The 13,703-nt window shown below is 38.3% G+C and overlaps 1 protein-coding gene and 1 long non-coding RNA gene across 3 annotated transcripts in view; one reads left to right on the forward strand and one right to left on the reverse strand.

The window, feature by feature from the left end:
* FAR2 (fatty acyl-CoA reductase 2) overlaps positions 1-13,703 on the forward strand; it is a 192,312-nt gene that overhangs the window by 157,362 nt on the left and 21,247 nt on the right. For both annotated transcript variants that reach the window (XM_037990227.2, XM_037990226.2), the window contains exons 4-5: positions 2,013-2,192; positions 12,525-12,702. In XM_037990227.2, coding sequence (XP_037846155.1) covers positions 2,013-2,192; positions 12,525-12,702 — 358 coding nt within the window. The remainder of the gene's footprint in view (positions 1-2,012; positions 2,193-12,524; positions 12,703-13,703) is intronic.
* Positions 1,165-5,437, reverse strand: LOC140712752 (uncharacterized). Its single transcript, XR_012094476.1, has 3 exons — positions 4,733-5,437; positions 4,368-4,476; positions 1,165-2,158 (listed from the first exon to the last, which is right to left on the reverse strand). It is a non-coding gene; the product is annotated as an uncharacterized lncRNA (long non-coding RNA).

The following is a 13,703-nucleotide window of genomic DNA, read 5'->3' on the forward strand; positions in this document are numbered from 1 at the left end:
ATCAAATGTCTTTCAAGTCTATTATTTATGCATTTATTTATAATTTCCCCTAGTATTTTTATGGTTTCATTTTCACATTTAGATATTTGATCCATTTATAAAGTATTTACTTAGAGGAGTACAGGAAAATTCTGTAAGAAGAGTGATGCAGATGTGAAAGTAAAGCAGCTTTATTTTTTTTGTGTGCCATATGGTTACTTTTAAACAATATTTGTTAAATATTTTTACTCTTTATCTGATATAAAGCTCTTAAACTAAATTTCAGTTTTTAAAGTATTTTGTTACATTAAATCAGGCTTTCACTTCCAGTACTGTATCATTTTAATTACTGTAATTTTTATTATATTAAAGCAAGTATACTCACAGCACTTTTTTTTTTTTTTTTTTTTTTTTGAGATGGAGTCTCGCTCTGTTGCCCAGGCTGGAGTGCAGTGCCATAATCTTGGCTCACTTTAACCTTCACCTCCTGGGTTCAAGTGATTCTCTTGCCTCAGCCTCCCGTGTAGCTGGGACTACAGGCATGCACCACCATGCCCAGATAATTTTTGTATTTTTGGTAGAGACAGGGTTTCACAATCATGGTCAGGCTGGTCTCGAACTCCCGACCTCAGGTGATTCACCTGCCTCAGCCTCCTAAAGTGCTGGGATTATAGGCGTGAGTCACCGCACCCAGCCACACTTTCATTTTTATAGAATTTTCGTGACTGTTCTCTTTGCATATACTTCTTGATTAAATTTAAGATAATTTTGCCAGGTTTTTAAAAATCTTGGGAGTTTGATTAGAATTACCTTGTATATGTAGAATACTTTAAAAACATTTAGCATATTTAAAATATTGATTCTTCCTATCCAAAAACAATATATGTTTTCCCATTTATTCAATTTTTTGTTATTTGTTTTTGTTATATATTCATTTATGATGAATTTCATATATTTTAAATGTTCAACTTTGAACATTTCTTCCCTTTTATTCTCTAATTTTTGTTTATGTACAGGTAAGCTAGTGATTTTTTACATAATTTTTATCAGTGGACACCTTACTGAATTATAGTACATTTCAGCTTTTTTAAAAGCTGCTTCTATTTTCCAGGTATGCAATTATATAATCCGACAGTAATTTTTGTGGCTGTCTTTTTAGTATCTGTATCTGTTCTTTAATTTTATTTTTCTTTCTAATTAATTACAGGACTAGGACTTCAGAACAATGTTAAGTAGTAGTGTGATTGTAGGCATTATTCCCACCACAGACATTACAAGCAGTGCTCCTAGCTTTTCACCATTAAGAATGATATTGGCTAGCAAATTTAAATATATGTTGCTTAATCATTTTATTAGTATTCTAGTGAATTTGTTTAATTAAATTGGAAATGGAAATTAAACATTTTAAACTTTTCAAAATACATATATATTCTTATATAGTTTTTCTCTTTTGAGTTAAATTAAATTAGTAAGTTTCCTGGCATTGGATAAACCATGTATTCCTGGAATGAACTATTTCACTGCTATTACATACTGTTTATATAGCTTTGTATTCTACTAGCTGCAATTTTAGATTTTGACATCAATTTTCATGTCTGGCCTGGACCTTTACCAACTTACATTGCTCATTTAAAAATTCTACTGTTGCTCCCCTCAAGTTTATTTATATTTTCCAACTTCTTCAGTTAGATGCTTAATTTACATGTTTTTGTTCTTCTAATGGCTGCCTATAGAAGCACCTTTACAAATTCAGAGGATTGTAATTCTTTTTTCAGTTGATTAGAACCAACTGTCCTCTAGATATATGTACAGTGTGTCAGTGAATAGCATTTATGTGCACAAAACACATCATCACTACATAAAACATTCCGAGTATCACATAACTGTGTAGCCATGACCCATCCTTCTCTCCCTGGTGTTTAGTGCAGCCACCAAAATCTGATAGGTATGCCAGTCATCGGAGTAGGTACAGTTATAGCAAGGCATGATGATGACTTACCTCATTGTATTTCCTTCTACTTAATCTTCTCTAGACATGCTGTGCAACTTAACGTCACTGCCACCCGGCAGCTCTTGCTTATGGCTAGTCAGATGCCAAAGCTGGAAGCCTTTATACATATCTCTACTGCCTATTCAAATTGTAACCTGAAGCACATCGATGAAGTTATCTATCCGTGCCCTGTGGAGCCAAAAAAAATCATTGATTCCCTTGAGTAAGTTGGTCTAATAAAGGGATCAAGGGGCGGGTAAAATGTTGTTCTCTTTGATTCTTTGTAGCTGTTAATGAGATGATGAAGTGAAACACTTTTGAAGCAAATGTTTTGAAACGGTGCTAGCCTTAGCTACCTTGTCTGCTAGTTCTGGTGGGGAATATATTGCTAAAAGAGAAAGGGGATAGAAAATTTTTAAACATTTTGTGGAATTGTGTAGGATTATATGAGGTACTTGGGAATACTATACATAGAAGTGGTTTCTCAGATCTTAATGAACTTAGCATTGTCACTAGATAAAGCAAGTAGAATGTATAGAATAAAAGTTCAGAAGAAAAATTTTCAGTTCAGACTGACATGAGTCTGGCACAGCTCCACCAGTGACTACCTGTGTGACTTTGAGCAACTTCTTTGCCCTCTCTGAGCCCCAGGTCCTTCGTTTGTAAAATGGGCCCATTTTATAGTTGTGAGGTTGAATAAAGTTATATAAAACACTTATTGCAGTACTAGGGAGTGTTTAACATCACTTAATCATATGATTCGTAAAAAAGAACTAGCAGCCGGGTGCAGTGGCTCACGCCTGTAATCCCAGGACTTTGGGAGGCTGAGGCTAGTGGATCACCTGAGGCCAGGAGTTCGAGACCAGCCTGGCCAACATGGTGAAACCCCATCTCTACTAAAAATACAAAGATTAGCTGGGTGTGGTAACAGGTGCCTATAATCCCAGCTACTTGGGAGGCTGAGGCAGGAGAATCACTTGAACCTGGGGAGAATCGCTTGAAGCTGGGAGGCAGAGATTGCAATGAGCCGAGATTGTGCCATTGCACTCCAACCTGGGCAACAAGAGTGAAACTCTGTCTCAAAAAAAAAAAAAAAAAAAAAGGAAAAAAGAAAAAAGAACTAATGAAGAATAAGAATTGCTCCAATATCCAGCAGAAGGTGACAGTCTCTTGACTTGATTGAGACACACTTTCCTTATTGTCCTATGATGCAAGAGAAATAATGTCTAGGATTTTTGTCTTCTTGCCAACCAGCAGAAACCACTTTCATCTTAGGACACAGCTCAGGTATTCTAAGTTTGTTTTCTGCTTATTTATTCTACTGCTCCATTTTACTAAGCTTACCTTAAAAAAAAAATACTCTACATAAAAAGTATTACAGCAGAAAGATGGACTATTTCACAATGAATTTGTCACATTATAATTTTATATAATACTGTATTTATATTTAATATATACTCTTTAAAAAGTTTTAGCTAAATCAAGAGTTCGTTCCCTTCAGGGCAAACATTTTTATCTCCTCCAGCTCTGAGAATAGATATTTTTGTCTGTCATGTAAAAATATCCAGGACAAAGAAGAATGAAAGTTATCTAAAGGATCTGGAGGTTAAAGTTGCTAATAAATGGAGGTTTGCTAAATTGGTACAGAGAAAAATTTTAGAGTGCAGAGTTCATCAGGATAGTGCAAGAAAAAGCAGGTGTACTCTGAGGCCCAAAGTCTAGACAATAAAGTATGTTTAAAGCCTCAGAGCATTTTCAGGATGGAATTGGTTTTTGTCAGTTACCCTCTTATGGTGTTGTCTCTTGGTAAATGTGATGCTTTCATATTTGATATGTCCAGGAGAGAGGTAGACCCTTTTTGATTCCAGACTGTTCCCTGGACCTTCTCCACTGCTGATATCTCTTAACACCTGACAGGTCATAGTGCAATTTGAGGTAGCAAAAGAACCTGAGAGTACATCAGAGAAAAGAAGTAAGAGGCCAGGTGTGGTGGCTTATGCCTGTAATCCCAGCACTTTGGGAGGCCAAGGTGGGTGGATCACCTGAGGTCAGGAGTTCAACACCAGCCTGACCAACATGGTGAAACCCCGTCTCTACTAAATACAAAAAATTAGCTAGGTGTGGTGGCACATGCCTGTAATCTCAGCTACTTGGGAGGCTGAGGCAGTAGAATCACTTGAATCCACGAGGTGGAGGTTGCAGTGAACTGAGATTGCACCATTGCACCCCAGCCTGGGCAACAAGAGCAAAACTTTGTCTCAAAAAAAAAAAAAAAAGAAAAGAAAAGAAGTAAGAGTTCACCCATAGAGAAGGGCTTCTCTAGGTACTCCATACCACTTCCTCCCAAACTGTGTCCAGACACTAAATACCCGTAAGTTTCAAAAAAGAATAAACTCACCTCCCAGAGGAAGAGTTGATTTACCTTCAGACATTCAGCACTTTCCATCCTCCCTCAAGTATATGTCAACCAGACAAGGCAGGTAATTGCTACATGATTTATGAACAAACTGCAACTGACATTTGTACAAAATTTTTAATGTCCATTTGTCATTTACTGCTCTCCAAGGATAACAATTATTTAAGCAACTAATTAGAACTAGGAATGAAGTTATTTTATCTCAACAGATAAATTTTGGGTGCAATTAAGGAACTAAGTTTTTTTAAAAAATAGAGAAAAGTAATACTTACTATTTGCTAATTCAAGATTAATTAGGACATCCAGGACCACCTACCCAGGCTCATCTCTCTCAGCCCTCCCCTTACTTTCATGCTGCAGTCACAAAGAAGTAAGAACTTCCCTCCTCATACTCTGCCTGCCTTTGCACTCGAAACTCTCTGTTTGTTCCTAGAGCTTATTTCCCCTTCTGCTTCACCTGGTTAATTCTTGCTCAGACATCAAGGCTCCCCAGTGAAGCTCTCTGGCTTAGGCACCCTTCCAAGTGCTCCCCATAGTACCCAGTGTCCAGCTTTATTATTGCTCATAACACAGGTCATTCTGAATGTCTGGTTGCTTATCTACATTCTACATTAGACAATGAGCTTCTCAGTGGAAGAGAATATTTCTTGCTCCTCTTTGCATCTCCAGCTAGGGACTCAATGCTCGCCGAATGAATGAAAAGCTTTTGGTGGCACTACGTGATTATCGTTCATACTGTTTTGACTGTTTTTGTTTGTTTGTTTTGACTGAAGCAAGAATAGATGACAGAATTCCATAACAAGCTGATATTTTGGGATGCAGAAGTCTTATGTGTAAAATATCTATCCATATCCCCACATCTTACCCTTGTTTCTGGTTGTTCATTTTTTTCTTCTTAAACTTTGAATGAAACCGATATGTTAAGTTTTGAATAGCACTTTAAATAAAACCCAGCAACCCCTCACCAACTATACCATGATCTACAACTATTTCAACGACTCCTATACCAGAGGGAATTTTTGGAAGTTTTGGAATAACAACATTAAAAATCATTCTGAATAAATATCAATTCACCTAAATCCAGGTTTTGTTTCTTTGTTTTAGGAAAATACTTTGTTCCTTTGATTAATTCTCTATTTAGTAATTGGTCTGTGTTAAAATAGAATTATTTTCCAAGGTTTTTAGGTTTCTATTTCCCTTGGGAGTTTTTCTTTCTTTCAGTGCAACAGAGAAATGCCTGGGGGACAGTTCTTTGTTTCTGTTGTTGTTGTTGTTAACAGTAACTTCCAGGGGTCTAGTGGCTACCTTTGCTCTTAGTAGTTCAGCAGTTCTTATTTATTTATAAGGAACCAGGAGTTAGACAACAAGATGATCTTGAAACTGTACTCTTGGCATTATATTCTCAAGAAAATCACTGTGACGATGTAAAATGAAACTTTATTTTTCCAGAAAATCAGTTGAATGGGAATTCCAGGTCTGGGAAATAAAGAAGGATTTGCATTTTTGGCCCGGAGCTTTCCTGATTGCTTGGGCAGCAGTGGTACTGCTCAGGGTTGTTAATAATGGGACTGTGAACTTGAACCCCATGCTTACACCCTGGTCCAAACCTTTGCAGTCTCTGCTCATTCAGCTCCCCCCATTTTCCATTCATCCTGTATCCCGAGACTGTCAGGCCTGAGCTCCCTTTCTTTAGCCCCTATCTAAAAACTTTTAGCATTACCTTGGCCCTGAAATATTCCAGAAAGATGAAATTTGATTTTGTTAGTACAAAAACTTTAGCACATTAGCATAAATATATTTTAAAAATAACTTAAATCAGGAGTTAATGCTTTTAATGAGTGTGACAAGCATGGCCGTTAATCAGTGTTAAGCAGTTCATTTTCCTGGTTCTTGTATCTGTAGTTGTCTTCCGCCGCTCATCCCAGTCACCAATTCTGATTCTGACTCAGCTCTACCTTCATATTACCAGCTTCTGCCTAGTTGGTGTGCATAAATGGATCAGGGATTGCCAGTGAAATTCCAGTTTTCCAGAATAACAGCTTATGTAGAATGTTTATTTTTTAAAATGCACCTAACTGACCAAGAAAGGCAGGGTTTTATGGTTGGTGCTTTCCTTATTTTTTAGGTCAAGGTAACTCCTCTTAGGGAAACCAGTGTAGAAGAAAAGGGCTTTTGTGCCTGTATAAAAACCTGAAATAACTAGAACCAGGTACTAGAAAAACGGAATCACAAATATTTATGGCTCTATTGAACATATGTAAATAAATCTGAATTAAGAAGGGAAGGGGGGACATGAATCATTACTGAGCAATGAGCAAGACACTTTCACCGACATTTAATTCCATAATGTAATATTGTAGGGTTGATATTACTATCACTGCTATACTCATCACGGAGCAAAAAGCTCAGAAAGGCTAAGTAACTCCTTGAAAGTCTCTCAGACACAGTTTTTATCCATGGCCACTTGATTCTGAAGCCCACGGTCTTTCCAGTCTACTCACATACTTGGCAGTGGTAGAGATTAAAAGGTGCTTTCTGGCCGGGCACGGTGGCTCACACCTGTAATCCCAGCACTTTGGGAGGCCGAGGCGGGCAGATCACGAGGTCAGGAGATCGAGATCATCCTGGCTAACGCAGTGAAACCTCGTCTCTACTAAAAATACAAAAAATTAGCCGGCGTAGTCCCAGCTACTCAGGAGGCTGAGGCAGGAGAATGGCTTGAACCTGGCAGGCGTAGCTTGCGGTGAGCCGAGATCCGGCCACTGCACTCCAGCCTGGGCGACAGAGCGAGACTCTGTCTAAAAAAAAAAAAAAAAAAAAAAAAAAAAATGGTGCTTTCTTAAGATATAGACTATGTTCCAAAGAGCTCATATCCAAGACAAACAGAACAGGGCAGAATTATACAAGTGTGGTGTGGTGGTGGGGAAACTGGTGGAGTGGAGGGAGGCCTATGACTTGGAGGAGTGGAAGAGTGTGGATAGGTGAGATGTGCACACGTGCCTGGCAGGGCAGCTGGAGCTGGGAAAGCCACGCGTGTTTGGGACACAGCCAGAAGTCCATCTTGGCAGCACACGTGTTACGTGTAGGGAAGCAGTTAGAGATCAAACTGGAGAGGTAGGCTGGGCCATACTGTGGAGATTTTGCATACTATGCAGAGGAATTGTATTTAATTCTCTAGGCAGTGGAGATCTATTGAAGGAGGGCCATGTGTGTGCATGCATTTTTGTGTATAATTCTGGGTTGTTTGTTCATTTGTTTTCATCATGGAAAAGTGCCAATGAAAGTGGGCTTCAGGAATATTAATATGGCCAGAGGTCGGGGGAGGCAGTGGATTAGCATAGGGAGTAGACAGAGGAAGCGAGACTCATTACCAGAGAGGAGTGGTATGGAAGACACACGGCAACAGATACAAAAAACACCTCCATGTTTTGGGAAATAAAAAAACAGTAGGACATGGCTACTGCTTTGCATATGGGGTTGCACCTATCAAATTAACTCCAATTAGAACATACATACTTGTCATGTTTTGCATTTCTAGTACCAGGGATTTAATTCTTTTAAAATTCAATTCTGTTGAAATTTTACTCCAAGAAGCAATGCGTTTTTGAGAGCTAATCCTGATATATTCAAATCTCAATGACTTCAGTTTATGGAGTGGACTTCTTTTAAATTAGTGATTCCCTGATTTGCCTGACTGTTGGAATTTCCAGGGCATGTTGAAAATACAGATTATCAGACTCTTAACTCTGCAGATGTATTTAGTGATTCTAAAATGGCACCCAGGAATCTGGATTTTTCCCAGGGGTCCTGTGTAATTCATATTTATGAGCAGGCAAGTTTGGGAAAGAGGGCCTTAAGGAACTTTTTCACTGAGCAGTCTTCATTTGAAATAAGGACCATTTATCTTCTTTATCTCTATGTTCCCTCTTTCTCCTGCTCTCCTCGCCTCCTGTTGTCTTTCAGTTCTTAGAAGTTTTAATTAAAAGTTCCTAGTAGATCTGTACCTACTAAAAACCACACTTCTGAGGCTACACGGTCACCAGAAGACACAGCTAATCTGCCATGTAAGAAAGGAGAGGCGGCATGTGCACTGAGGGTGCAGGTGTGAGAGGCAGGGGAATGGAGGCCCCCACAGCCAGCAGCAATGGCCCTTATCACAGCCCTCTGGGAGATATGAAAGGTGGTCAGATGTTGGAAAGCAGTCTTTTCTGCCTTCGTGCTATAGACACGTTGTTAACACTAAAAAAGCTGATCTCTTCTAGGGGAATGGTGAAAGCTGATTCTAGCACTTGTGCTTTTAATTTCAGGACGGCACAGCTTCAAAATATTTAAGTAGCTAAATAAAAATGAAAATTCTGTGTACTTTGATATTAGCAGGCTTTAAATTACAAACCAGAATAAGATTAAATTGTTTCTTAACCAAACTGAGTAATTTTCACAATGGCAGGCCGTTGTCAGGGCATTCAGCATCTGGCTCATGTTTGAGCCAGGCTAGGTGCTCTGTAAAAGTCTTGAGGGAAATACAGAGGCCAATTCTCCATAAGCATTATGCTCAGAAATACCCTGCTTCCCACTGGAAAGTTTAAGTTGACCTTCACCAAACCGAGGTTGGTCAACACTTTTCACCACTGCCACTGGACACTTTACTTCCAATTTTGTTTCCTGCTCTACAAAGATACCCCCTTCCTTCCTTTCCCACATTCTCTCTACAACCTTGTCTTCTTTTGAGTTCATCTACTCTCCCTTATCATTGTCTATCTCTGCTTCCCAAAACTTCATATAGTACAGAAATTGGCCAATCAAGATTATCATGTGGAAGAGCATCCATTTACTGAATAAGGCAGCTGGCTCCTGGGGGCAGAAAGGTGATTAGACCTGCGATAAAAATTATCATCCCTGCTCTTCTGGACTCACTGTCCAGTGGGGAGTAAGACACATAAGCAAATACAACTTGATAACTACAACAATCAAGAGAATGACGTAATCTAGCCTGGAGAAAGAGAGAGCAAACGTTATCATAAGGCAGTGTGTCCACTTCTTACTCTCTAACAGATTTCCTGATAAGCTACAAGGCTTGCCCACTTCTTGCATAAGAAAATTGAGGGGATTAGGGGAGGGGAAATACATATGCCTCTTGGTATTTCATTCAGTAAATACATAAATAATTAAACTATTAATGATATAATCATGTTGCTTCAATAAGTTTGAATCCAAAATTGATAGTAATCTTTAGAAGAAATTGTGTATGTGTGTATATGTGAACACACATAGACATATACATACTGCTTTCTGAAATTTTAAATGACTTTATGCTTCTTCTGAAGCAATTCAAGGTTAGAATTTGAGACCCATGGGTTCAAAACATCTTCTTGAGTATACTGGAGGACATTTAGATTAATTTCAGACATGCATTTTGGTTTATGTAGTGTTTTTTATCTATGCTAACTTATTTACTGTTTTAAAAACAAATTGAGAACAAACAACAGCAGCAACCCTGAACTGACTGTTTAAGTCCTAAGAATGGCTTGGCCCAACCAGTGGATGTGCATGTTTATTACACTAATCTCCTCTGAACCTAGGAAGTGGCTGGATGAGCTGCAGATGGTCTAGATGTATTATAAATGATATTTTATTTTTATTTGTTTTATTTATTTATTTATTTTCAGACAGGGTCTCTGTCACCCAGGCTGGAGTATGGTGGCACAATTATGGCTCATTGGAGCCTCCAACTCCCAAGCTCAAGCAATCCTCTTCCCTCAGCCTCCTGAGTAGCTGGAACTACAGGTGCACGCCACCATGCCCCACTAATTTTTTAAAACTTTTTTGTAGAGGCAGGGTGTTATTATGTTGCCCAGGCTGGTCTCAAACTTCTGGACTCAAATGATCCTTCTTCCTCGGCCTCCCAAAGTGCTGGGATTACAGGTTCGAGTCACCGCACTTGGCCAGAAATGACATTTTAAAACTATTACCGACAAAGATGTATGCTCACTGGTTGTTTTATTAAAAAATAACAATGCCTTAGGTTTATTGGCTCATTTTGTTTTAGCAAAGAGCTTAAATGCAGTTGTGAATATTCCTGTTTACCCTCATGATAATTTAGAATGAGTATAATTATTGCCATTTTCACAAGTACAGTTGGAACGAGATAATTTATATTCCTGTTTATCCTCATGAGAATTTAGAATGAGCATAATTATTGCCATTTTCACAAGTACAATTGGAATGAGATGATAAAACAGTGGAGTACAGGTGTAGCTGAGAGTAGCAGAGGCAAGTCATCTATAGAATATTAAAATTTCTTGCATGCGTGCTGTCAGACATCTACAAAACCAAAATTTTCTAAGACAAGCAAACTCACCAAGCTTTATAAGGCCCCTATCCCCCAAGTATTATCCTTTCCATGTACCCCAGCATTAATTACAGCAGCTGGTACTGGTCATGTGACATACATTCCCAGCACATTTTTGGGCTCTGATGTTTTCTAGGATTTTTTTCTTCATAGCCTTATTGAAATTAAGCTCTGTTCCCTCAAGACCTGGTTTTCTTAAACTGCATATTTTTGCAGGTGAGAGAAAATGGTCCCAGGTCAGTCAATCCACTGTATGAAATGAGATAGTGGTAGGATTATTGTTAAGATGGAGAGGTGTCTGCATCATCCTGTATTCTTTCCCAGCCCCCAGGTGACCCTATAATTAAAATACCCTAGATATTTCTATGTAGTTGAAGTTGTTTTTAATTCTAGAACCCCTCAATCTTTCTCTATTCAATTTAAATGAAAAGATATTTGAGTATCCAGAACACACTCAGCACTAATAGAAGCAAAGCAAGAAAAATGGAAACATTATAGTCAATGCCCATGTTCTAACTCAGGATCAAATGAGGCATTAAAATGGAAAGTTGTGATTCTGAATAAGTCTTAACATCATGTACATCGTAGTTGCTCAAAAATTTGTCATGTCAGCCAAGTGGTAACTGAAGATTTTCTACAATCAAAATAGTATAGTTCTGTGGAAATAAATGTACCACATTGATTAGAAAAATCACACTAGCATATTTCGGCAGCTTAATTTTTAAAAAGCTATATTATATCAATAATTTAACCTCATAGATCTGTTAACTAGAAGAATGTTACATATATAATTGACAATACTTTTGTTGCTTTCTTAGAGAGGTGTAGATAGACTTTGGGGTTATCAAGTGGTTCTGACATATTTTTAAGAAAGATTAGGCTGATACTATGTAACTTTGTTATTCATGATACACATTATCTTGTAAATAGGAGTAGTCAATAATCGTGATTTTGAAGCTATTTCAGAGCACTATAATCACTCCACTTGACAGACTTCAGAATTTACTGGAAATCTCTGGAGATAATTATCAAGTTATTAGCATAGACTTTAAACAGATCTTCAAAAATGCATTACATAGGTTTGCTAAAACAGATTGTAAGTCTGCCAAAAGTAGTCGCTTTGATTTGATTTGCATTCAGTGAAATTTTTAAAATTTAAAGCTAAAGGCTTCAGGATTACTACATCGGATTTTTATCAGACAACACTGAGTAGGGCTGCCACTGAAGCACCTTGGATGAGAGCCTCTAACGCCCTGAACACAGCATTCAGCACACTACTGGGAGAATGACTGGGACTCAAATATGTGTTCAATGAATGTACTTATGAGCTTGCTGGAGAGGAAGTAAAAATAACCTCTAATATAGTACTACTAAACCTCTATTTTAGTACTACTAAAATAAAGTAGTAATCAATACTGATAAAGTAGCAGTAGAGCTAAAGTGGTACTAATAAAGTAGTACTAATAGCCCTATACTATTATTCATAATAAAGTAGTATTGCCATTGATTCTATCAGTCTATCTACCTACCTGCCTGCCTGCCTACCTACCTATGTACCTATCTGTTTGGATGGGAGGGCATAGGATAAGATTGGGCTTAGCAGTGGAGAGCAAAGGGCTCGTGCATGCTTTGAACAGGTACACACTCAACCTTGGTATCATGTGACTGTTCTGAATTCCAGAACCGAGGCCAAAAGATGGAAGTTTTGTTTGATTGTGTCTCACATTTTCCTTTTGGTTTATTGTCTAACATACGTTACTAGAATTCTCTTTATTCTGACTACCTTTTAGGTGGTTAGACGATGCTATTATTGAAGAGATTGCACCCAAGCTGATCAGAGATTGGCCCAATATTTACACCTACACCAAGGCCTTGGGAGAAATGGTGGTGCAGCAAGAGAGCAGGAACCTGAACATTGCCATCATAAGGCCCTCCATTGTGGGAGCAACTTGGCAGGAGCCTTTCCCAGTAAGCCCACTCACCTGGATTCCGTGTTTTGCTTCCAAACTAAGGTTCTTCTAACCCAATTACTTTCTGATGTCTTTCTTCTTCTCCTCCTCAGGATTTATAGCTAAGTGCAGCCAATCGAATATGAACTAGGGCAAAATTCCACTTTGTTTTCCAGCATGTGGCTCCTCTGGCAGTTACCTTGACTGTCCTAGAGTTGGATAGAGAGCTTAAATTAGCTTCTAATTACTCTAGTCTCAAAATTCCCATGGGTGATGGTTTCATATCTTGGCTTTCTTACTATAGTTTAAGCATACCAGAATGTCCTTGGTGGCCAAATTGGTAGTATTGTAACTGCCAGGGTAAACAAGAGTTTCAAAGCTCACAGAAGGATCTCAGTTTAGGAATACTAATTTTTTTAAACCTCAACATACTGCCATGACCTTTTGAAAGTACTTTGAATTACATCATCTTCTTCAAAGCAAATCTCTGAAGCTTTGGGGTAAATTCCAGCTCTACTACTTACTGGTAATGCAATGTTTTTGAGTTGTCCCTTCCATAAAACAGGACAGATACTACTTTGGAGAGTTGATTCAATGAGACAATGTATGAGGAGTGCTCAGTCTCAAGTAAAAGCCTGGTCCCTACTAAAAGGCTCAACAAATATTAATCCCTTCATCTTCTCCTCTCTTCTCTCTCCTCTCCCATTATACACACACATTTGACTTTTATACTGTAATGTAAAGAGACATAATAAGGTCAGCTGAATGGCTTAGGTCTTAAGAAACAAACTTAAAAACACATTTCCCTCTAGCTGCTCTTAAACTTAATCTTCTCTGTAACATCTTTAAGCAAGTCAGTACACATACAGAAACACACACACACACACACGTATATATATCTGTCATGGACTCTATAGCTGGTAAAAAATGTCAAGAAATGGGCCATTAACACAAATCATGTGTTCAGTGTTCTCCTAAGGAGGCTGAAATCAGGACTAAGGTGGAGAAGGATGGTTGGTG

Source organism: Chlorocebus sabaeus, chromosome 11, assembly GCF_047675955.1.
Source record: "Chlorocebus sabaeus isolate Y175 chromosome 11, mChlSab1.0.hap1, whole genome shotgun sequence".
Classification (NCBI taxonomy): Eukaryota; Metazoa; Chordata; class Mammalia; order Primates; family Cercopithecidae; genus Chlorocebus; species Chlorocebus sabaeus.